Source organism: Rousettus aegyptiacus, unplaced genomic scaffold (genome assembly GCF_014176215.1).
Source record: "Rousettus aegyptiacus isolate mRouAeg1 unplaced genomic scaffold, mRouAeg1.p scaffold_m13_p_12, whole genome shotgun sequence".
NCBI lineage: Eukaryota > Metazoa > Chordata > Mammalia > Chiroptera > Pteropodidae > Rousettus > Rousettus aegyptiacus.
Window position 1 is genome coordinate 89,846,343 of NW_023416287.1, and position 24,594 is coordinate 89,870,936.

The window sequence follows — 24,594 nt, forward strand, 5'->3', positions numbered from 1 at the left end:
CGCTGACGATTAGCAGGACTCATGTAATCAGACTACTTCTGTGAATACGAGTCACCACTTTGGTGAATGAAAGCCACCAATGCCAAAACTATTCTGTTTGGAATCCGAAACAAGAAAGAGTTGACTATGTAAGTTCTAACGGATAAAATTTTCATTTGCGAAATGACAAGAAATAAATCTTACATAGGGACTATATATGAGAATTCTTTTTAAAAAAAACTTCGCTGGTAAATTTCTAAAAATATATGTGACATCCTAACACAAATTAAAGACTTTCGCATTAATAGAGGTGGTTCTATTTTTATAATGATTACAATAAATAAAATTTCTAAGGTTTTTCTTGGAAAATCTAGCACCCTAACCTATAATATTTACATGTTGTTATAAAATAAAGAAACGGAAAAGTTCGACTTGCTTTTTATTCTTAGGTCTTCTCGTGTGGGACGAATATAACTTGCTATCTACAAAACAGCTAAGAGGGCTCCAAGTTGACTAGAGCGATTACTGACCAGCTACTCCAAGCGGAGAGCTGCAGGGCGCACGGAGGTCCCCAGGTGAGCCAAACGAGGTGACCTCAAGGGAATGACCTTTAGCACCTATTAACGCTGTCCTTCTGGAACTCAGTACCCAATTAATACAACTGCTTTCTGTACCGAGTTGTATCACCATTTCCCTCGCTAAGACAAAGAAAGATACACACTATTTCTAGCCTGGAGGGAAAGCATGACATCTAGTGGAACTAGGGTAATTATTTTAAGCACTAAAAACGAAACATTCTATTTACTTAGAATGTTCAAAAACTCTTCTGAATCTAGGGGAAGAGAGACTCGGAAAATTGTACCCAAAAGTACCAGTCTCATGAGAAACTGTAGTAAATGAATCTTGTTAACGCCCGTGTAATTATTTATTATTCTCACACTGCTATCTTTGCTCCTGGAAGCAGGGTGCCAAGCCTTTGCCTTTCTAATAGATTCTACGACACAGCAATTGTTCCAAAAATGCTTCACACTTGAACATGTTTTCCAGTTGAGGAAAAATGATTTTCTATGCTTGTAAAACAAATGACACCTAACATCGGTTATTATTTAGAAAGAGTGTGTCAAACTTTTTAGAACGGAGCAACTTATGAACGAGAAGAAAATTTTAAAAAGGCAGCAGCCAGACATAAATTTCAGGTATCTCACATAATCAAGATGAGCTTCCATCTGATGCAAATATGTAGAAAAGCACTGGAGTCATTCGAATAGGGCAACCTTCTCCAAATTGCCTTGTCCTTAATCAAAATTTCAGGGTAATCAAGCATTATTAATCATATGGGGTCTGTTGCCTTCCTCTACCACAACTGATAAAGTTTTGAACTTCTGATTCTATCGAAAAAGGCGCACGGAGGCGGAGAAGGCGTCTGGGAGGGCCCCCGGGGCGGCGACCCGCACGTGCTCCGCGCAGACAGCACCGGAGCAGAGCGCGCGGCGCGCTCGAAACCTCCCGCCTCCCGCCCGCTCTTCTCTCTCCACTGTGCGGCATCAAACGTTTGCAGAGATTCGGATCAAGGCCCTTATGCACCCTTCGGAAGTACCATTGTTTCCAAGGTGGAGAGCGAACTTGGATCTCGATCTTGACTGGACGTCCTGGAGGGGGCCCTCCAAAACTTGAATGAGTCGTCTAAACCTGTGACGAAGGGAAAACTGTCAACATGAAGAGTCTCCTGGGTACTGTGACAATTAAGAGAAAAAAATACTCATTACGTGAAACCAGTCAAAAGCTAGGAGGCTTGCCTAATTTTTATTTTCTTAATCAATTTATATAGAAAGCCTGTTTCACAAAGAAATTTAATGATAATTAGGTGACTGCACTTTAGCTTAATCTAACACAGTTTATCAAGAGCGCCAGCTCCCAAACGTTACTGCTCATGCGAATCACACAGAGCTGGTTAAAGCAGTTCCCTGGTCCTATTCCAAGAAAGCCATGTCCCCGAGTCAGGGTGGGGCCATAAATGTGCATTTCTACCAAGCTCACAGCAGATGTCAGTGCCGGTGGTTCCAGGGCCAGGCCTTGAGTAACACAAAGCCAAAGGAACCCCCAAAATTAAATGGGTATTTTCCTAATAGGGACATTTAGAATGTTCAAAAACTTCATCGAATGTCATTTCCTCTTAATTCTTCCAAGAAGTGAGCAGAAAAGTGAATTAGAAATTTATACTTAAATATGTCAGCGTCAAGGATCTTCGTGTCTGCAATTCACTCTTAAATGATTCAGAAAAATATATGCAGACACATATATGTACATGTAAATAAATTTTATTTATGCACACCTATACATACACGTGGCGTGGAGGGCAAATATAGTAAAACTGTTAACACTTGAGACATCTTTGTACTATTCTTGTACCTTTTCTATAAGTGTGAAAGTATGTCAAGATTTGTTTCAATTTAGAAATTAATTTCAAACTTCAATTTATTTTCATTATTAAATCACCATAAATTGTTATAAGAATTATTATTTATATGTGCTAAGATCTACTTAGGAAATCTGAGAGAATCTACAATGAAATTAAAAGGTTTCAGCAAGATATTTTGATGAGTACATACCAAATACAAACAACTTTTCAATGCATTCGCAAAACAATTAGAAAATTTAGTAGGAAAAAAAGTCTCATTCTCAGTCACCTAGGCAGAACCTTCCTAAAGTTCAAGACAATGATAGAGAAAGAGTAGAGAACTTTGCTGAAGGGCATGAGATGACTTATGAAACATGCATCTGATTTCGAAAACGGTCTCCATGAAGAATTCATAACAGAGAAGTGCTTAGGCGGTGTTTAGGGAAGAGGAGCCAGAACACTATGCGTGAGACGTGAACACAGTCACGCAGAACAAACAGAGCTGGCCGGAGAGCGGCGCGGCACAGGCGATCTCAGGGCGGCGGGGCTGGAGGCGGATGTGGCGCTTACAGAAATGTAACGGCGATGGACCTACCATTTAGGTCACCGCCTTCTGAGGTCCCACGAAGAGCAGAACAATTCGCATCGAACGCATACCGTCCCAGGTAACAGTGTTTCGCCATCTGATTCAAGTGTGTGTAAAAATGGCAGTGATACAGAAGAGCCTGAAGGGCCGGTTTCCCCACGAGGGACATGCCGGAGTCCTCGTCGTGGACACAGGGGCCCTACAGGAAAGGAGGGAGACAGGGGGAGGACAGCGACCGATCACACGACTCTTCAGACAGACCCGTGTCTCCCCACGCCCCCTGCACGGAGCTCCGCGGCCCCGATGCCCGCGCCCTCCGCCCGCCTCACCCCTCCGGGCCGGCACCTGACCGCGGGCCTCGCTGCCCTAAGCCACCAACAGCGACCGCCCGTGCGGCTTCCACCAAGAAACTATATACTTGCGCCGCAGATAAAAGAAAAGCGATATTGTGCAACCTACACAGAACCAGACGATAAGAACAGATGAAGGAATGTAAACTGTATAAATGTCAAAAACAAGGTCTTCGAGAGCTCTTGAATCTGATCTTCATTCTGTGAAGGCCTGCAAAGCTGATGGCCATACCATTTACTATAAGGTGTTACAAACCCACTGTCTTCTGAATCCATCTTTTAAATTAAGGAGCTTAATGAATGTCAAGCAAAAAAAAAAAAAAAAAAAATGAAAAAAGACACAAAATCATCAAATTCTAGGCCATCAAAGAGAAAAACAATATGGTAAAATAAAAATGAGCCATAAAGAGAGAAAAAGAATCAGATTGGCATCCACCTTCTCAATTAGTTTGAACAATTTCAATTTAATATCTGGCAACTAGCTCAAGCTATCAATCCAGTGTAATTTAAATAAATTTCAAATATCCAAGAACTCATGAAGCTTATCGCTCACACACGTGTTTTTAGGTAGGAACACACTTATTTTAAGGATAATTATTACTAGGAAAGGAAATTCCACCCAAGAGAAAGGATGCTTACGGGCTTAGAAAAGCTTAAGATACAATTTGGACTCACAATGCAAGAAAAAATAAGTATAAACTCTAAGGGGAAAAAAATCACTCAGATAAAATTTTATTACACCCCCCCCTCCCAGGAAACGTCTTCGTCTGCACGCCGCAGGGGTCGTGGTCCTTGAAGCAGAGATAACGGGGGGTAACCACAGCCTCGTAAGTGGCTTTATCAGCCAATCTAATCACGAGAAAACGGACGAACCGAACTAAAGAATTTTACAGAAGCAAAAGAGCCTGCCCGCCTCAAACATGCTGAGATCATAAATGCTGAGGATTGAGGAATTACTCGAGATGAAAGAAACCAAACAGCTACGACAACTCTAAGCTACGTGCACTCCCGCACTGGATCCGAGACGCTGATTGTTGGAGCTTTTTAAAAACTTCTCCTATAAAGAGAGCAGTAGGACCATGGGAAAAATTTGAATCATTTTCTAATTTTGATCATTATTATGGTGATTTTAGAAGAGAATGTCCTTGTTTTTAAGAAACTCGCACGTGTTCACACACTCACACACTCACTCACACACACACACAGAGTATGCAAGTGTCACCGGTTCAACAGTGGGAGGAGAGGTAATTTGTATTTGAGCCAAAACCAACACATTTTAAAATCTAGTTAATGGATAACAGGCATTAAAAAAGTACTACGCTATTAATACAAATATTAATCCTGGGTATTCCCTCCGGTTTTGTCTCCCCTGGTTTTATTACAACATAGACCATACATGAGCAAGCATTATGAGAAGGCCACGCTAACTAAACAAGTCAGAGGAGGCCATGCGGAAGCGGCCTGGGGTCTTCAATAACTGGCAGAGATAACCTGGGTTTGTAAACTCTGAAAAAGCGAGCTCTCCAAGTGTTTAATAAGACCTGGGCCTTCACAACCTCTCGGGGTCACGCGTCCAGCGACTGCCTGAAAAGCTGCCCCCCTTGCAGTGGATGCACTCAGCGACTCCTCCAAAGACAAACTCTAATGGAAAGTTGAAAAGAAACCTTCGATTTGTCAAGGATCCTGGGGAGTGAGATTCAACAGTGGAATAAATATGCAGGTGTAGGGGAAGGACCTGTGGACAGGTACTGGGCTAGGGTATCTTAGAGGGTATCTTATCTCCCCAGTGAGAGTACTTTTCTATCCTCCAAGCCACCTAAAAAGCAGCAGGCTATTAAGTTAGGCACTACTAGACTTGATATGAAAACATGAAACAAAAAACTCATCCAGTAGGAACCAAAGAAAGGTAAATTATCACCCTAATTGTGCATCAGAAAAGGAAAAAAGATGTTACTATCAATGCACATTTAACTACAAAGTCATTTATTATTATTATTAAAGAGAGGCAACATGGTGAATGGGTGAGAGAGAGAAACTACCTGGGCTCAGAGCAAAGGTCTGTGAGTCGGGGCAAACTATTCAAACCTGTGCTGACATTTACCTGTCTATAAGATGAGAATAACAATGGTTCACATCTCAGTTCCACAAGTTAGTACTTGCTAAGCACCTAGAAGAGTATCCGGCATGTAGTAAACATCACATTAGCTAATACATTTCTGTTTAAAATTATTTTAATGCTACAAGTAACTAATGAATCTGATCAAGCATAAGAAAATTTCTAGACTTTCTTTTAGATGCTGTTGCCTTGTACAAAATTTCACCAGTAATGAAATATATATGTGCTGAAGCTTTATCATCAATTAATCACAAAAATCTACTAGGTTGGTAATTGTTTAAAGTCACTCACCTGCCAAGTATAATCCTTTAATATTACCGAAGGCATTGGAATTACGAGGAGATTCTGAAGAATAAATGCAGCCTGAAATTAGAAGAAGAAAAAAAGTCAATGCTGCCATCTTGTTGTCATCTCTGAAATAACCAACATAGCGTAATTTATTAACGAAAAACATATCGCTGGTCAACCGCCCGTGCTGACAGGTCACTCTGAGAACGGCCGAACTGCACTTCTTGTTAGGCGATGATCTAGCAGCAGATGAAATTATTTCATCAGAAATATATTTTTTCTTATTTTGAAATTGTTTTTCCAAAAAAAAAAATCCCTAAATATAAACTGTTCTGGTAGCAGTTAGGAAATATACTTTCACTAGACAACGCATACTCACACACTCACATTCTCTCTCTCTCTCTCTCTCTCTCTCTCACACACACACACACACACACACACACACACACCTTCTCACCACCTTCCTCTCTCATACAAGTTCCTCTCAATAAAGACTCGCTAACTAGAAATACGAAACACAAATGTCCAACTTAATTAACCTCCAAGGTCCTGAAGATGGCCACATTAAATCACCATACTAATATGGACACTGATTATCTGTTTAGTGAGAGATTATGAGACAATGGGAGAGTAACAGCGATAACGGACGGGATCCAAAGAGAGTGAACTTTCAACCATCTTACTGCAAGTCAATAAATAGATAATCTTTACACTCGTCAATCAGGAAGACGCTACGATTTTAAGCGTCGCATTAAAAAACACACGCAGCCTTCGGCTTTGGAACTCGGAGCTGGCTAACGGAGGGCCCGGGAGCTGCCGTTTTCTTTACGTGATTCTAACCACAACGCGATTATCGTTTTTAAAACTATCTGCATCACTCACCACTTTGATAAAAGCGGCAATGAAAGAAAACTGTAAACTACTTGGAAAGAGTTAGAATAGGGTTTACACTTCCTCTTATCCAGAACGTGGGGCACGGAGCGGAGGGTTTCTAAGGACCGCCCCACGGGCCCCTCAGGGGGAGGGACAGGCCTACCTCCCGCCGCACCATGCTGCATTCCGACTGGTCCAGAAGGATGTTCACCATGGTTCCCCAGATCCCACCAGAAATGTTCTGACAACTGTTGGCCAAGGCCACGCAGCCAGCCTCCAGGGTGGTCAGCGCCGCCCCTAACCCCAGGGACGTGAACCGCACCTGGCGAAGCCAAACAAAAAGTATCAAATCAAAGAGCCTGACTTCCTAACATAAATTCTTAATTTTTCTGGTACATAAAATATAACAGTTTTATGACAGCGTCTTCTTGATGATTCAGAACTATAAAAGACACAGAAAACGGTGTCCTACAAGTTTACAAGTGAATAAAAATCCTATTCCATGATTCAAGAAAGCAATAACATAGAAAATAAAAAAGTTAAATGAAAGGAAATGTCACAAGTCAAAACCAGCTATAATAAAAATTATAGCTCACAAGCCTTTTTCTATGGAAAGCAGAAAGTGCTTACGTCTCTTTTAAGAACCGATTCCTGTTTATGCCTCATTTTTAAAAAGGTTACCTATTATTTTATTCTACCTTAATTTTTTAGTGTTTCTTCCAAATAAATGTATTACTTTTTTTTAAACTTCTTTGCAAAAGGAAGGCATGGCATTATCTTTTTATAAGACATTTAGCATTATCCTCAGAATTATGTTCTTAAAAATCATATTTCATGTTGAAATTCATGGATAGTATATACAGTTAACAGTATTGCATTATATACTTAAAATTTTGCTGAGAGTGAATCTTATATTAAGTGTTCTAATAACAGAAACAAACAAACAAATGAATAAACAGTAATGAAGGCAGGAGGAAGCTTCTGCAGGTGAAGGATATGTTTACAGCATTGATTGTGATGATGGTTTTGGGGTACATACTTATCTCCAAACTTATGAAGTTGTACATGTTAAATACCTCAATAATTGTATGTCAATAACACCTTAATAGTTTATAAAAAAAAAAATTTGATGGACAAATGGCTAAACTGGAAAATTCATTAAAAATACAAAACTTGGCACTGTAATGGTACTATTCTTTTAAATGACACTCAAATGTCATTCAATAGCTATGCTGAATTGTTTGAAAATGGATGGATTATTCCAGTAATTTTTCACTGTCCTTTCTTAAAGTGATAGATTTTATCATTTTTTTTTTCTATTTTTGATCTGTACACTGAGTCTGACTGCTGTAAAGTGAACTGTGTCCCCCCACCCCAAAGTGACTGCATTTGCAGAGAGGGCTTTAAGGACGTTGTGAAAGATAAACGAGGCCATTAGCTGGGGTCCTAATCCGACAGGACTGGTCACCTCACAGAAAGAGGAAGGTCGCACACTGAGCGAACACGGGGAAGCTGGCTGTCTGAAAGCCAGGAAAGGCCCTCACCGGAAGCTGACCATGCTGACATCTTGATCTGGGACGTCCAGTGTCCAGAACTGTGAGACGATACATTTTTGAGGTTCATGAATCACCCCCACCCCATCTATGGTGCTCTGTGATGGCAGCCCACGCTGACTCAGGCGGGGTAAATACAGCTTACGGCAGAGTGACTAAAATAATCTCATTCTGGAAACATACATACGTATACGCATGTAGGTTTTGTTTCATTTGCTTTTTAATCTACACGCAATGAACTTGATCTTTGTCGCACCGACCTCTGGGTCCCGATCGACCCACAGCGGGATCAGCCACGCCAGCCCGTGCTGAGCGGGGCCGTGCTCTTCGCCGTGACTCCCCAGAGGCAGGAACCAAAGCGACATCCACTCCTGGAAGCAGAAGGAAGTGGGGACAAGCACGTCAGGCGCGTTCCTACCACCGGAACGGGGCGTGTCAGCAGACTCTGCACTTTAAAACATCTCGACAGAGTAAAACTGCACGTAAGACGGGGTGAGAATCCAGCACCGAGCTAAAATGAGGCAACGAAAACCTCGGCTTCTTCAGAAGTGAAACATCACAATTGTCCCTCAGAACAGCTATTTTCCCATGATTCAGAAGAAAATGTAGTCTACAAGGCAGACTTCAATCAGAATAAATTTCAAACCAAATTCAGATTTGCGTAATATACAGCCTCCAAGAAACACCTTGGTAAAAAGCCGTCGGCCTGCTGAGAGGCCGAGACAGGCGCTTCCCCCGGGGCACCGCGCGCCACGCGGCACGCAGCCTCTGCTGGCGGCCGTGCAGAGGGCGGGCAGCGCGCGAGGCCCTCACCGAGCTCGGGCCCCGGGCCACCATCTCGTGGGACAAGTGAAGCAAGCAGAGGATTGTGCTCTTTGTGACTCCTTTTCCCATGAAGGACATGGCATTTCCTCCACGTTCCACATAAAAAGAAGTAATGACCTGAAAAACAAATGTGAACAATTTAATGATGCTTCGCTGAGTGGTGAACGAAGATAAATATGCCGCTTTCCACTGACTCGTCTGAACCGAACCCTAACCGCACACGGGGTATATAATAGTCTCAGTTTATACATTTAACAATGGTTAAAAGGGTAAATTTTTTGTGCTTTTACCACAATTAAAACATAAATTCTTAGTTTAAAGCATATTCCTTTTGAAACTTATACAAAGGATGTATAGTGTCCTTCTAGAAGATTTTTGTGATTCAGAATTCGCTCATAATATTCTTCAAATGTTATAGTTAGTACTCTTTAAGTGAAAGAGTTTATAAATATCTTGTTGAAAAGTATATTTAGAAATTACTAGCTATATAGAACTCTATTGACTACCATGGTTAGGCTAGATTTTCTAGAATTATGGTTTAAATGTAAATTAACATTTTTCTCACTTCTGAGCAATATCTTAGATTTCCATTCCATATTTGAGTATATCTTTATTTAAATCAGTAGATAACTTTTTCTCTCCCACGTGTCTGAAGAATTCGACACATTCCCATCAGTAACATCGAAAGAAATATTTCTCCTCCCACCCACCCCCCCGCCCCGTCCTCCCAAGAACCAACAAGAGGCCCCCGGCTTTGCCTTCCCCTGCTTAGGGTCCCCCTGGGTGATTAATGTCTGCTTAGACTTATTTCAAACCCTCTCCACCCACCAGCAGGCTGTCCTTCAGACACAGAAACCTTTCAGTCTGAACCTCCTTCTCCAAGTGCATAAAGCTCTTTATAATCTTGCATTTTGAGCCTTATCACAGCCACCAGGGCCCAACCGGTGATGGGGGAGGGGCACTTAAGGTCCACGAGTGGAGCGGGATGGTCTGATGAGTAATTTTAGGGCAGTGAATTCCAAGATTTGAATAAAATTGGAGAAATTCATAATGTACTAAGACTGACATTAAAAAAATAGGCAATCTGAGTAATTCTAGATTGTAATAATTCAAGTCCTACAGTCTTCCCCCCAAAAAACCTTAAGGCCCAGATTGCTTCACAGCCAAATTCTACTAAATATTAAAGGAGGAGGTAAGACCAATTCAAATAAACTATTCCAAAGGCGAAAAAAATTCTATATAGAAAAAGAGAAAATTACGTACATGTAAGAGTGAAATGACTTTGATGTTAAAACCCAACAACAGTTTTCTAAGAAGACAGATGCAATAATTACAAAAACGTTTTTTGCATAAGAAAATAGGTAGAATAATTCTTAAAATATTAACAAACTAAGTCTGTTAATTTATAAAAAGAATAACACATCACAACCTAGTTGAAATTTTTTCTAGAAATACAAGGTTAACATTTGAAAATCAATCTATGTAATTCATTGCCTGAATGGAATGTAGGAGAAAAAAATAATAATTATCAAAAGATATAGAAAAAACAATATACATTTGTGATTAAAAGAAAACTCTTAGCAAAATAGGACTAGAAGAAAACTTCCTTAACCTGACTTTTCTTTAATTAATTGGAAAAAACTACCATAAAGAGCATATTGAAAGGTGAAAAATCAAAGCCTTTCCATTGAACTTGGAACAAGGATCGTTGGTATGTGGTTAATAAGTAAAGCTGGGTGTATTTCCACATAGCGACAACAGTTTAAAAATAAAATTACACAAATTCACTGTCGCCGAGAGGAGAGCGTTCATAGGATCAATGTCCAGTCGCTCTAACTGGAAGGAAGAGCCGAGCCACACGTCCCTCGATGCCGCGGCGGCCACCGCCACACGGAAACGAGGAAGGCCACCGACGGGCGGCGGGGCGAGCGGCTCTGACGAGCAGTGAGACCGAAGACAGAAGCCGGACTTGGGCCCGCGCTTTACGAACTCAAGCGAGTCCGGAGTTACGGTGGACGTGGACGCGGACTTAAATGGCAAAACCACGGACAAAGGGCGACCATGCTCGGACAGCCACCGCCGGCCAGGAGCGGGGGAGGCGGGCGGCGGGCTGAGGACCAGTCCAGCGCGCGGGTGCGGCTTCGCTTCTGGAGGGGGCTGGGCGCGTGGGCATCGACCACGGTGCGAGGACTGACCGGGCTACGTGCTTGCGTTACGCGCATTTTTCACGCATGTGGTGTATTCCACAAATAAAAAGGCTGAACAATATAGTAAACAAATCACCCTAATGAGAACACTTAAATGTAAGCCTTAGTTTATGTTTCTTGAAAAGGAGTGTATTCATAAAAGTGATCTTATGTATTCGCTAATAAAAATCTGTAAAACATTTAACCATCACGATGAGTCACATACATACTGAATAATCTACGGGAAATAACAGTAACGCATTAATGCACTTACCGCTTGCCTGGCCTACGGGAAGCAAGTGATAAACAGTAAACAACTATTTGGGGGTTTCGATTACTGTCGGTATGTCACTGGTCATGTCAACTTACTTCCAGGAGGCCTGACAAGTACTTCACACAAATTTCGAGGGGCCTTGTGAGGGGGGAGTGTGCGCTCCAGCCCGGCAGCGCGGTGAGGTGAGCCATGCCTCCCAAGGTCCTCTCGAGGGAAGGCAGGCCGTAGAAGTGAGGGGCGTCCGTGACTCGCAGACACTGGAGCAGTTTCAGGGCCAGCTGTGTTTGGAAGACGTAAAACAGTTCCAAGCATTTCCTGTGTGTGTAAAGGAGGGAAGAAAATCAACCACAGAACGAGTGTGACGCACTTTGCGGGTGGGCAGCTGTCTTACTGGGGCTACAGCGGACTGTATCGGAAAAGTGTGCACTAGGAGAAATGGCAGAAAATATCCCCTTCACAAGACTTTTCAAGAAAAACATAGTTAAAACATCATCTAAGGTATATGATGTAAAGTAACAGCAATAATTGCATAGAAAAATACACAAATGGATATTGCAATTGCCATCCAATAAAAATGAAAAGTTGGAATGGAAAATTAACTGCATATTTTAAGTGAGTTTAACTGGCACATGCTAAACATATACTTTTAATCATTCAGCATCATTAAAAAATTGAATTTTTAATTGGCTAAAATGTATTTTTTCCTAAAAGCTAATATAAAAGAAAAAAAAGTTTTTAATGAGTTTGACACACAAAAACGATCAAGAGATATTTTCTATTAGAAAACAAAATCTCCTAAATTATGTAGCTAGGCAAAGATCCAAAGACATACTTCCTGGAAAAAGTAATATCATTGTATAACAAAACACTGAATAAAATCTAGAATTTCTTCAGTTTTACAGGTCTTTAGACTAAAATTGACAACTGTGGACTATATTCCATCTCTGTAAGTGTATAGGTATAATTTTTAAAGGTCACAATTTTTATATACTTGTCATTAGATACTCTTAAACTTTTAGAAATATACACACACACACACACGTATATATAAATTCATGTTTCTCACAGGTCAACAACAAAGTAATCTAACATCATTAAAAATGTTCTTACTGTTTCTTAAACATGTAACCTATTAACACACAAATCAACCTCACTTTCTGCTCCTCTTACCCAAATCGCTTCAGAAGGATGAGCAAAAGCGTCCCGCGCAGGCCCGGGCGCTGCCAGGTCTAACCTGCAACCTCAGTCAGACTCTGGCCTGTCTGTGACCGGTCCCCTCTCCTGGTCCCTGAAAACGTTCCCCAGCCCCACGACCAACCTGTCTCATCGCCATCGAGTTCCCCTCCTGGCAAATGACGTTGCCTCCCACTTCGGAGGGGAAAACGAAACCGTCGGAAGCGAAGTCCCTCGGCGTCCCTCTCCCGGCTGGCCTCTCTTACGCCACCTGGCCGTCTCCACCCCACGCGCCGTCCGCTGCGCTGCCCATTCCGTCTGTCTCTCCTCAACACGCACCGCTCCCCCTCCCGCGTCTTCTCACCACGTCTTCCCGCCTCCTCCTCTGCTCACCTGCCTGCCTCTCTCTTCTCTCCTCCACCTCTTTCTTACTGATTTATCCTTGTAACAAGCGCGTGACCGGCACCCTGCGAGCACACACAAGCACCTGCCCTGCTCCTGACCAACACATGAACGCGCGTGTCTCACACACCCCTCTCCTCAACGTCAAAGCTCACCTAGAGAACGGCCCCTCCATCATTTCTCAAAGCCTAGTCCAAGGACCACCTGCATTGCTCCCTGGACATGGAAATTGCTGAGCTTCTGGAATCAGTGAGAGTTGTGCAACATTATGACTATGCCAAAAGCCATCAACTGCACATGTTTAAATGGTTCAAGTAAATACTAAATGTTATCTGATTTTAAAAATTAAAAAAAAACAGTCAGAACCACAGATACACATTTGAAAATCATTAATGCAAAAACAGCCGTAAGGTCAGAGAAACGGACGTGGCTGCCCGGGCGGACGGGCGGAGGACTGAGAGAGGACGCAGAGCTAGACCTGGAGGACAACGGGGGCTCCGCGGGCCGCGCGGCCGGGCCGCGCCGGAGTCCGCGGACACGCTCAGACCGCCGCGGGTTAGCGCGGCGTGTCTCCTCCCCGAGTTAGGACGCACGAAGAGCGAAGCGGTCGGGACAGCGAAAGAACAGGCGGCTGCGCCCCGACGCCCCCGCCCCGGCGCCACGCGGGTACCTGTCGGTGACGGCCGCGAGGCTGAGCAGCAGGGTGCTGAAGAGCGCGACCAGCTCCTTCTGCAGCTGCTGCCGCACCGCCGTGCTGACGTCGTCCGCCTCCTCCCGTGCCTGCGCCTCGGCCGGAACCAGCAGGTCGAACAGCGGGTTCGGACTCTGGAAAACGGAGGGAAACGACGTGCTTACTCCCCGACGAAGCCACGAAGGCTGCTCTTGCGAGTCGCGCTCGGGGATAGCGAAGGCTCCGTCCGCGAGCGAGCCGCGTGGGCCCCTGCGGCGTTGACGCGGACCTTCCGAGCGTGATTCGCACGTCGTCCCAGCAAAAGGAACGCGTGTCTGTTACAGAAAACCGAGGAAAATACAGAGAAGCGGGATGAGAAAGACAAGACCCAGCCCAGATCACAGCACGCAGAGAGGGCGGCTCCTGCTATACCGTGCATACGCCTCTGTATGCCTGTGAGGACAGATATAAACATCAGCACAATTCCGTAACAAACCGACACCTGGTAAAAAAAATCCACTCTTGTAACCATTTTTTACTTTAAGTTATTATCAGAATTTCTTCCAACCGTGGGGTTTTACCACCCCGAACCCCGGATGAAAGGCGACTCTTTTTTTCAGTGACTTCTAATCTCACTAAGATGCAGCATGTGCTCAATTCTGATTATGTTCTATGTGTGAATTTTAAGCAACACAATTACTGAATCAGAACATTATAATAGTTTAATGCTTTTGATGTACATTGCCAAGTCGCCCCTGCAAAAGGTGGACTGAAACACGCAGCCAAGCGGAGGCGGCCTACAGCACCCAAGCCAGCGCTGGGCGTCCTCACCGCTGGAGGCCGGGCCCAGCCGATCGGCTAGTAAACAGATCACACTAACGCGATCTAAAATGTTTCCTGCTTTCCACTGTTTAAAATGTACGTGAAGAAATAGGATTATTTTTAATATTCAGAGAATAGAAAACTTTACATTAACCCCGAGGGTCAACTGATTTAGAGAATATTAAATCTGTAAATCTGTAAATCTTCTCTTTTTAGCATATTTCCTATGCCAAAAAGTATGCTAAAAAGAGAAAGAAAAGAGTTCATCTAACTTTTTGATTAAACCAGAAGACTTGCATTTTCTCATTTCGCATATGGGCAAATGGAGGTTTACGAAGAGGTGAGGTAATTTGTCTGACATCTTAAGAACGAGCTGAGCAAGGATTTGATCTCGGAAGCATTCACGTCACAGCTAGTAAATATTTTGTCCTCAGCATTACGTCATGTCAATAGTGCACAGTACCACATGCGCAGAGCGATAAGGTCAAAACGTAATTACTGTATTATAAAATCCTTCACCTACAGAACTCGATTCAAAAATAACCACCGACTCTTTAAAGAAATGAAGAAAAAGGGAAGAAAACTCCAAGTTGTTCATACAACATAACATGTAGAGTAGACTTTGGTGAGGTACGCACAATCACACATAACTTATTTGGGAGCCTCTGGAAAGTTGCATTAATGTTTCGCTTTTAACTTACTTCACTATGTTTGACACCTCAGCAGCTTTTATTCCCAGCTTTTCCTTTCATCTTGAGCAAGAACTGCCTTATTTGGCTCAATTAAACATAGCTACAGCTTCCATGTTTCATACGTGAATAAACAATCAAGATACACATTTAATAAAATCATAAAAATAAATGTGTATTCTCTCACATCCGTAGCCTCATGTAACCAAAGGCCGACTCACACCCACAATCCCTCCAACTCCCATTAACACTGACAAAAGGAACGAGCTGTTTTTAATGCAAACCGTATCTGGAAAAAATACAGTTTTACCACCAGGAATTATTAATTCTGATATTCAGATGAAAATTAAGTAGGAACTACTGATTCATATGTGAATATATTGATAGAGCATGTATATATCTAAAATTAAGCTTCCTCCAAGAATCTCATTCTGTTAATGACTTGTTTTTGCCTGTAACCGCTGTGACCTTTCCCCTTCATCACACATCCTGGAGTCACGTGTTAACGGTAAGCTTCGGGGGACCTGGACAGCACTGCCTCTAAAACGTGGGACGGATGAACAACCCTCAAGTACAAGACATCAGAATCGATGTCTCCGCTGATGCCTGCTCATCTCAAGTGCTTAATCGCACTGGAAGGTTTTGTCTTTAGACGTTAATATTCCATCCCAATTTTAAACCGACGACTTGCGCTGTTATTTTCCCCGAAAGGCAACGTTTTCTGTAATGACGGCCACTGTTTTCCCATCTCCCGTCCATCGGCAGCAGACAGCTGGGGACTGCGCGACACCCCCCAGAAACGCTGGTACACGCGGGCCTGTGCAAGCCAGCCAGAAAGGTATTCAAACGCACTGCCTCCGGGTTATTCTATATATTAACAAAATAGCACTACACTATAGATGAGTGGCACGAGAAATTCCTAAAGTGCCCAAGAATTAAAATGTTTGTAACCAATGAACGTTTTGATAAAACACATAAAACTTTCACAACAGAAGGTCCCTACGCCTTCCCCCAGGAAGCGACCTGAGTCTTCTCTGCGCCTCCTGTCAGGTTCGCCTGCCTGATCAGGGGTTCACATGTGCCTGCTTTTGTGAGTTTCTGCCGCCACTTCCTTCACATACGTTCAAAACAGCTCCTTGGAAATGTTACTTTACTGACCGCCTGAAATCATGTCTCACTTATTTTACTAGCTTCAAATGACAAAGTTTAAAAGGCATTTGGCTTTCTATTTTCGGGCTTCCTTTATCTTGAACGTTGGTCATTACAAAACACTTAACAACCTAACGCTTGTTGCATGACACTTGGAGAGGAAACCCTCCTGAGAGCGGAGGCTGAAGTCCACTATGCTCACCTTCAAAGTATTATTTTTCATAACACTAGGGATGATAGTGAGGAGATAGAGTAAAGGCTTTCCAGACACAGCCTTGATACTTTACAAAGTCAAATAAATTTAATTACACCAAAAGCCTTTTCTAAAACTGCATTAAAGTTACAGTACAATCATCTATATAATCATCAATATACATCAGCACTCATGACAATACAAATTTCATAATCACTTAAAGTTTTAACTAGTTACAGTAACATAATTTAGGCAAATATATTTTAATATTCAGTGAGCATTCTATTATTATATACTACGTACAGAATCTTTCATATGTAAATGTTCAATTATTGCACAGCTTTTCAAAAGATTCTAAAACGAAAGTGCACTATATCTGCCACTTCACAGCCCAAAGCAACCATAATCCCCGAATATAAGCACTCTAACCTAAGAAGGAGACTGCTCTTCTTTAAAAATGAGTAAAAGGATTATGAAGTTATAAAACATTTATAGAACAAAAATTGATTTGAGTTATCAAAAAACTCTTTCGTAGGAAAAGCTTCACAGAGATTCTTTTAATACTATTTTAAAATCCAATTTCTAAAACATGTGAGCATGCCGCAAAGCTAAAAGAACTGCGATGACATTAGGCTTTACTTTTTTGCTTTATTAAAAATGTTCAGAAAATAACTGCTTCCAAACACTTCCTTAATTTTAATAATTAAAAAGAGAAAAATCAAAGTAACGATGGCTTTTTGAGATCATTCGTGAGAAAGAAACAGAAGAACAAACTTCACTGAACAATGAAATGAGTCTGTGTATTTCGGAAGTTTAATCATCTTATTAGATTCAAAAAACCTACTTTAAGGAAACTAGTATTTTGTCTCTCACGTGTATTACAAATATTTTTCTCATTTTATCTGTCTTTTTATCTATGTTTAAGGTGTTTCTTGCCATACATACGAAGCCAATAAAATCACATGTAAATGTCCATCCACTGGACAACTGTTCTGTCGTTAAGTTTCACAAAATTAAAATAAAGTTAATCTGAAAGAAGTAAAAATGGCCAGAAAAAATAAAGAAAATAAAGTGTATTAAAGAAAAATTTGTTAAAATAATTTTAAAATGTAGTTCTTCAGAAAACATGGACATATCAAAGGAACTCAATACAAAGTCCGATCAAAGAGTCATGTATATATAGGGTGTTAGTTCGACCTTTTTTTTCCAATAGTGGCAACTCAAATCAGAGATAGATGATATGGGAAAATTGCTATGCTAACTGGCCAAAAAAAATAATCCACACCAAAAAGATACCAGATGAAAGAAGATATAAACAAAAATAAAACCTTAAAAGTTATGAAAGAAAACATGGAAGTGTTCACCCCAAACTTCAGAGTAGAAAAGACCTTTCCAACAAGATACATAGCTGAGAGCCTACAAAGAAAGAAACCCGTAAATATGACTGGCTGCATGAAAACAATACGGCGGTGACTGAACGACCCGTCCTCACGGAAGCCACTTTCTAATGGGCTGGGGAACACACAAAGTGAACGAAGGTATCCTGCAGGTGGGCTTGATGATCGCATTGAATTAAGATAGAGTAGGGCAAGAAATAAGGCAGCGGTAAGAGATGAGGCCGAGAGACAGACAAGCAGGATGCCGTATGCCACACGCGCAGAGGAGGCTCCTCTGTTTGACCAACGTCTGAACGGAGCACTGAACCGCGCCCGATAAACTTAAAAAAAAATAAAAAGTGTAGTGCATAAGATAGGCAAATAAGATAATTAAGTCCGAAATAACAAAAAAACAAACAAGAAAAAGACATCTGCGGCTCGGATCACAGGCAAAGGGTTCGTCTCTCTAATCTGACACATTCCTCTGTCACCACAAAGAGACACAAGACTAACCACCCGACTGTGTACAACCAGCAAAAGCATCAAAGAACAAGTCACAGGGAAGAAAGCAAATGCATCCAGGCAGAAAAGGATGACATCACTCAGGTATTTACTTATAAAAATACGGAAACAAAAAATCTCAAGACAAACACATGTACACATGTATCTTTGTGTTTCGTGACTGACTCAGCAATTACCGTCCTAGGAATTGAGTCTATAAGTGTATACTTGCATATGTAATGAATGTGGTCTACAGTTTCCATTTTTGTTAAATTTTAACAAGTTATGAAATTAAGGTTATGTGTGTTCTTGTAATTAAGTCTGCAGCTTCCCTAACGTCGTGAGTTTCCTGTTGGGTTCGTAAACGTTTTCGGCAGCTGTCTGTGTGCCGGGCACTGTGGCAGGCGAGGCGTAGGCGGCTGTGGACGAACAGTCCCTCCTTTCACCGGCCTATACCAAAGACGATACTAAGCATCTACACGAGTTTCATATACACACATTTATGTACATGACACAGAGATTTTTAAAAAATCTACGAGCACTTCAAAAAGAATTCTCAATTAGAATTTCTAACTTATACCATATTAGCACTTCATACTCTCATAGCAAATCATGTTTTTAAATCAGCTTTGCAAATGTATTAACATGCATTAACATATAATGAAACATATCTGTCTCACAAGGTCTATCTTCTTTATCAATTTAGACCCTCTTTTCTAATTTTTATGTGTTTTTCTCATGATTACGTATACAAAGGTTTATCTTTGCTAGGTTAAGCAAATTCACACAGTATTTCCAAGAGGAGAAAAGAAAAGAAAAACAGAAAACAGCTGCACAGACCGACGGCAGTGAGCTAGCTTGCTGGCAGGTCTCTTAGGACACGGTCAGCTAGAGCGGTGAGAGTGGGGGCTGGGGGGTGACCGCCACGGTGGACTCGCACCCAAGGCCTTTCCAGCCTCGGCGTCACCACGGCCCTTGCTCCCGGCCTCTCCACTTTCCTGTCTACAGTCCCCGCTACCCCTGGGCCCCAAGATTCCCACTTAAAAATACAGCTGCAGCAGAAAACTTGCACGGAGAAGGTTTTGTTAACTTATTCTGTTTAACCACAAAACAGAAGGTCTCACCATTCTGTACTCTTTAATTTAATAAGCCTAGTCTCAATCACATCGAGAAGGCCACGTTGCTATGAGCCATCTATCAGAAGACGAGGCGTACGTTACTAAGTGTGAGCTACAGTTAAAAATTATGCTTTTCAATAATATAGTATTAATGATTTTCAAATAAACCACTTGTCAAACCCAAAATCCAAATTCCTTAACAACACTTACATGTCTAAGAAGTAATTCTAGAAGCCAATTTAGAAGTTCTACTGATGAATCTTTTCTTTGTGTCTTCAATAATTTATTTAAAAAATGTATGATATCTATTAGCAGTTTCTCATCTTCAGTGCAAGCAGGAAGCACTTGTAAAAACCTACAACAAAGAACACGATAATTACGGTTTCTAGCTCTTAAAGTGGTGTGTTGATAAATATTTTAACCAGCAGCTGAGGAGTCGGGTGCTGCTTTGTTGTCTGCCAATTTCCACAGTCTAAACCTCCCCCGTGGCCGACTGTGAGCCACCACCGCGACAGAGCCGTGGAGAGAGGGCCAGCGGCACACAGCCTTCGACGACGCAGACGTAACAGACGTAAATAACCCTGAGAATGCAGACCGCAGCAGTGGCGCAAGATGATTAGGAAGCGATAACTTCTGCAGAATCATTCATTTTCATATAATTTATTTAATTGTAACTTTACATGATTTTTTTAAATGGCTCCGTGGAAACCAACGTGCAAAAATCCTGAAAATGTAAGCATCGGCTCTCTCCCAAGGCAGCACTGACTCCAGCAAACCACTGAAAAAGCCAAGGCAGATATCCGAATTGTGAGGACCAGCCTAAAAAAAGGAGTCGGCCTTTCGCAACACCATTTAACCCTGCATTCTGAAAAATTCCACACTTTACGTTTAGTGTGAAAGCTGCATATTTTGCACTAGTTACATGAAAACGAAACCATGAAAGTGCGGCCAGGGGCCGCTCGGTGCCTCAGCTGTGAGCGACGGGGCGGCCAGCTGCCGCCAGTGAACGTGTTAAACTGACACGCCAGAGCCCGCCCAAGAGCTACGGACGGACCCCCACGTGGCAATCGGCTCCATGAAATTCAGAGCATGACGAAGAACGAGGCGGAAAATTGCAAAAGCAGAACAAAACAAATGGTCAGCTGCAGGTGAGCTACACCTGTTAGTGACCCCACGGGTGTCCTGGTGCGTTTACAATACAGACAGGACAAATACTCAGGCTGTTCGGTCACGTCTTACCCTCATCAGTTACCTTTATAAGATAACAAAATTTTCCATGATAGGATATTTACAGAACCGTTATAAGCTTATTAATAGTTTCTTACAAAATGCAGTGATTACGTGAAAAACGTTCTCTCTTGCTGTCGTGAGATAGTTATCACGGCTAACAAAAGGCCTGGGGTTTCTCCTTCTGTGAAAACCTCTCTCACGAGAGCGACAGGAAGAACACACGCTCGCATTCTCAGAGGCGGGAGGAGAGCCCAGCCGCAACGCAACCGGCGCCCCCACTGACCTGTTGAGCGCGGTGTGCCATGCCAGGGACGTCGCGGGGACCCCACGCGGGCCAGGGCTGCCCTTCGAAGACAGTCTGTCGTTCAGGAAATAGAAGCTCATCCTCGTGACAGCGGCCCTCACTTCCCTGTGCCCCGCGGCCTGAACGACGGCCTGGAGACAGTCCTGCAGCCCGCTGGCGGTGTGCGTCACCTTCAGAGAAAGTGTGTCCTCTGTGGACAGCCTCAATGTGTCTAAGAATCTAAAACAGAAAAAGAGAAAGAGACAAAAAGCTACCTAAATAAGAGCTCGGTTTTATGATACGCTCTCTCCCAAAAGTTGTTTTACCTTCATTTTCTTTTAATTAAAGGTTGACTCATAGCCAAAAGAAAATTCAGTGTATCTGTCAACATTAGGCTTTTACACTAGCATCTGAAGTGTTTATATTGACATTTTCCTGCTTACGCAAATATGAAGTAATTTTCACTCAAATAAGAAAGTGCTGACAGATTAGAATAGAAGCTGTTCAGAAGTAACAACTGTCCCCCCGCAGCGACGACGACCTTCAGACCCACCCTCACCGACCCCTTACGCTAACGCACAGCAGTCTCCCTACGGTCCACATCTGTCAACTAACCGAGCTTCGCGTAAGCTCGAAGACAGCACAGGTGGCCTGTTTTTTAATTCAATTTCCTTGTGTGGTAGTTTTTAAAAAGTAATGAACACACGTATCCTTTAAAACAAAGTAAAAATTATAATCTTCGGTGCGGAAGCAGAATCATATGATAATAAGTATGAAAACTACTTGACCTAAAGGACAAACAAGACCTAACTCATCAGTTCTGACTAGCTAAATGTGAATGCGTTTCCAACCGAGCGGAACGGCTTACTCTTGGGTTTGCGTTTCGGGGTTCGTTTCCTTCAACAGGTTGTCGATGCCATGATACCATGCCAGGTTCCACGCTATTCTCAGCATATCTGAGACCGGCTTCAAGGCCAAACAATCGGCAGATAAGGGCAAAACTGTGGCGTACGGACTCACGGCATGGTGGCCAGCCGCGTGCACTGGCAGGTGATACCTGGAGAGGCAGCACACGCATAATCACAGACGTCCACGTTCTCGGGGGGACAGCGAAAAAGGTCGAAGGGCTCAGAAGCACAAATGGACAGTTACGAAATAGACGCGGAGACATAAAATGTGCTATAAGGAAAATAGTTAACAATGCTGTAACAAATACTTAAGGGGGAAGAGGGGAACTAGACTTGGTAGGGTGATCACCGTGTGAGTTATACAGATCTCTGATCGCTGTGCTGTATAACTGAAACTAATACACTATTGTATACCAACTATTATTGAAAGCAACTCATTGAATTAATTGTACAATGTAAACACGAGCACCTAACTGTCTATTTTGTTAAAGCCAGGGGAAAAAAAGGAAAAAAAAGGAATGAGCAGCAAACGGAGGATGGAGGGGTGTTTTATGTTTTAGAACGGGAGGCCTACGTGGAAGGCCTTGCGCCACACGAAAAGAGGCCAGGCTGTCGCTCAACAGTCACTCCTTCAACAAGTTAGAAAACGAACTGCACATTAAGCCTAGAGAACATGGGAGAAAGAAACTAATAAAAAGCAGAGGGGACCGCATCATGACCGGTCTTAGAAAGCACCGCGCACCCGCCACACGGGCAACGATTCCAGAGACGACGACGTCACTGTGGGTGAAGGAGCAGGAGACCGCCTCCTCTCCCCGACGGACCGATGCGGTCCCGGCTCACGCTCCGGCTCTCTCCTCCATGGCAGCCAAGCGGCTATGGGCGTCGCCGGTCTCGCCCAGCTGATTCGCCCGGAGCGGGAGCGACTCCCCAGGCCTGCGCCGGGTCGTGCGGGGCGAACCGCAAATGCGCGACGGGAAGCCGCGGCGCGGAGCGTCCCTGCGGGCGGGGGCCAGGGCGCTGTGCCCATGCGCACGTACGGGGCGGCGTATTTCCTACTGAGACGTGGGCTCCTCGGCCAAGACCGCCGCCCGCGCCCACACAGGGCAGGAGGGAGAAGGCCCGTGAGTTTGCGCTGCCGGCTGCCGGGCGGGCTGACGTTCCCTGTGCAGCTCTTTCGCCTTCGGTGCAGACCTGGACAGCACTGACGTTAAAACGTGGGGACGGGGACTACGCCGACTGGACGCCCCGCAGCCCCCCCGGGAAGGAAACGGTAAGACGCACGAGGCACGTGGCTTAGCTGCCAGAGGGAAACTGACAAATTGCACATTCCGATTTCCCTTTCTGTAACGACATTAGAAAAGCGAATAAACAAACCCGTTACCTTCTGAACACGGAGACGGGCAAGCTGAAGACTGACGGTGGAGAAGGTTTGCTGGGAGGATGCAGAGACCTGCCGCACGGAAGAAACACCACGGGAAAGTCTGTGTGGCCGGCGGCGCGGTCCCCGCCCGACCGGCCCAGCGCGCAGCACGCAGGCCCCGCGCCTGCCGCCAGGGCTGCCCGCGGCGCACGGGACGCAGGTGCTGCACCGCCCGCCGGCCCCGCTCGGAGTCCGGCCGAGGCAGCACTGTCATCCGCAACACCTGAAGGTGCTTTCAAACACAATGTTAAAGAGAAAACACACAATTGAGAGCACGTGCTGAAAAATGCACTGCTGACGAAAATCACTGCACTAATTGGTACGTTCTGCACTTACAGAGTTCGAAAATAAAAGTTCAGGGTGACCTTCAGCCAGGGAGCTTTTTAAACTGGAAGCCACCCCGTGGTGTCGCTACCATGAAAAGCGTGACCTTCGTGAGCCAAAAACCTCCATGCGTTGCTATGAGATTGCAGCACAAAGCTCAGGTAAATAATAGAGTAAAAAACTTTAAATTCTTAGAGCTTACCACATATCCATTCTTGATACTTCATCAAACAACAGAAGACAAAATAATGCTCCGACTTCAGTCACGATGGCACAATCTTCATGAAAGATCAAGGAAACTGAGAAATAAAAAGCAGCATGAAATAGCTTTACCTCCAGAAAGAATAGACTTCAAATCTAAACTATCTTAAGCAGGGGGGACCACTTCATACATCACATAAATGTCTAACCACTATCCCGTTCACCTAAACCTAATATAAAATAATAACGAATGTCGACTATAATTGAAAAATAAGATTTTAAAAGCTGAAAATAAATACAGTCATTCACTCACTCATTCGCTCTCAGGCGAAGCCATGTCAAGCCAGACGAGCCGGCATGGCCGACGCGGGCCCTCGCGCCCGCCCGCAGCCCAAGGCGGCCCTGAGCTCCCGCCCGCGTGCAGGGCGCGGACACCGCGCGCAGGGCCCGCACCGCAGGGCTGGCCGCGAGGCCCCGTCGGGTTCCGGGGGGCGGAGAAGCCACCCGGCCCGGCTTCGGGGCGGTTTCGCCGGGTCACGCGACCCCAGCTAAGGTCCGCTCACTGAGAGGCCCCCCCATTTGGCCATCTCGGCCCTTTGCTATCGACACAGGCACAGAGCTTGGATGGGACTGGAAAACGTGTCTGTGCCGGTGGCAGGGCTTCGGTCTGTGCGCCCCCCGTGAGCCCTCGTCCAGGCCCTGAC

At 43.8% G+C, this 24,594-nt stretch overlaps 1 protein-coding gene across 6 annotated transcripts in view; it reads right to left on the reverse strand.

Moving 5' to 3' along the window:
• Positions 1-24,594, reverse strand: part of RTTN (rotatin) — a 100,338-nt gene that overhangs the window by 39,166 nt on the left and 36,578 nt on the right. For 4 of the 6 annotated variants that reach the window (XM_036230130.1, XM_036230126.1, XM_036230127.1 and 1 more), the window contains 13 exons: positions 23,892-23,988; positions 23,327-23,398; positions 21,903-22,091; positions 21,035-21,274; positions 19,732-19,876; positions 13,674-13,828; positions 11,524-11,743; positions 8,957-9,085; positions 8,404-8,514; positions 6,754-6,912; positions 5,721-5,792; positions 2,973-3,162; positions 1,577-1,668 (listed from right to left, as the gene is read on the reverse strand). In XM_036230130.1, the coding sequence (XP_036086023.1) occupies positions 1,577-1,668; positions 2,973-3,162; positions 5,721-5,792; positions 6,754-6,912; positions 8,404-8,514; positions 8,957-9,085; positions 11,524-11,743; positions 13,674-13,828; positions 19,732-19,876; positions 21,035-21,274; positions 21,903-22,091; positions 23,327-23,398; positions 23,892-23,988 (1,871 nt within the window). The remainder of the gene's footprint in view (positions 1-1,576; positions 1,669-2,972; positions 3,163-5,720; positions 5,793-6,753; positions 6,913-8,403; positions 8,515-8,956; positions 9,086-11,523; positions 11,744-13,673; positions 13,829-19,731; positions 19,877-21,034; positions 21,275-21,902; positions 22,092-23,326; positions 23,399-23,891; positions 23,989-24,594) is intronic. The other 2 variants (XM_016132591.2, XM_036230128.1) reach the window with 1 other exon arrangement.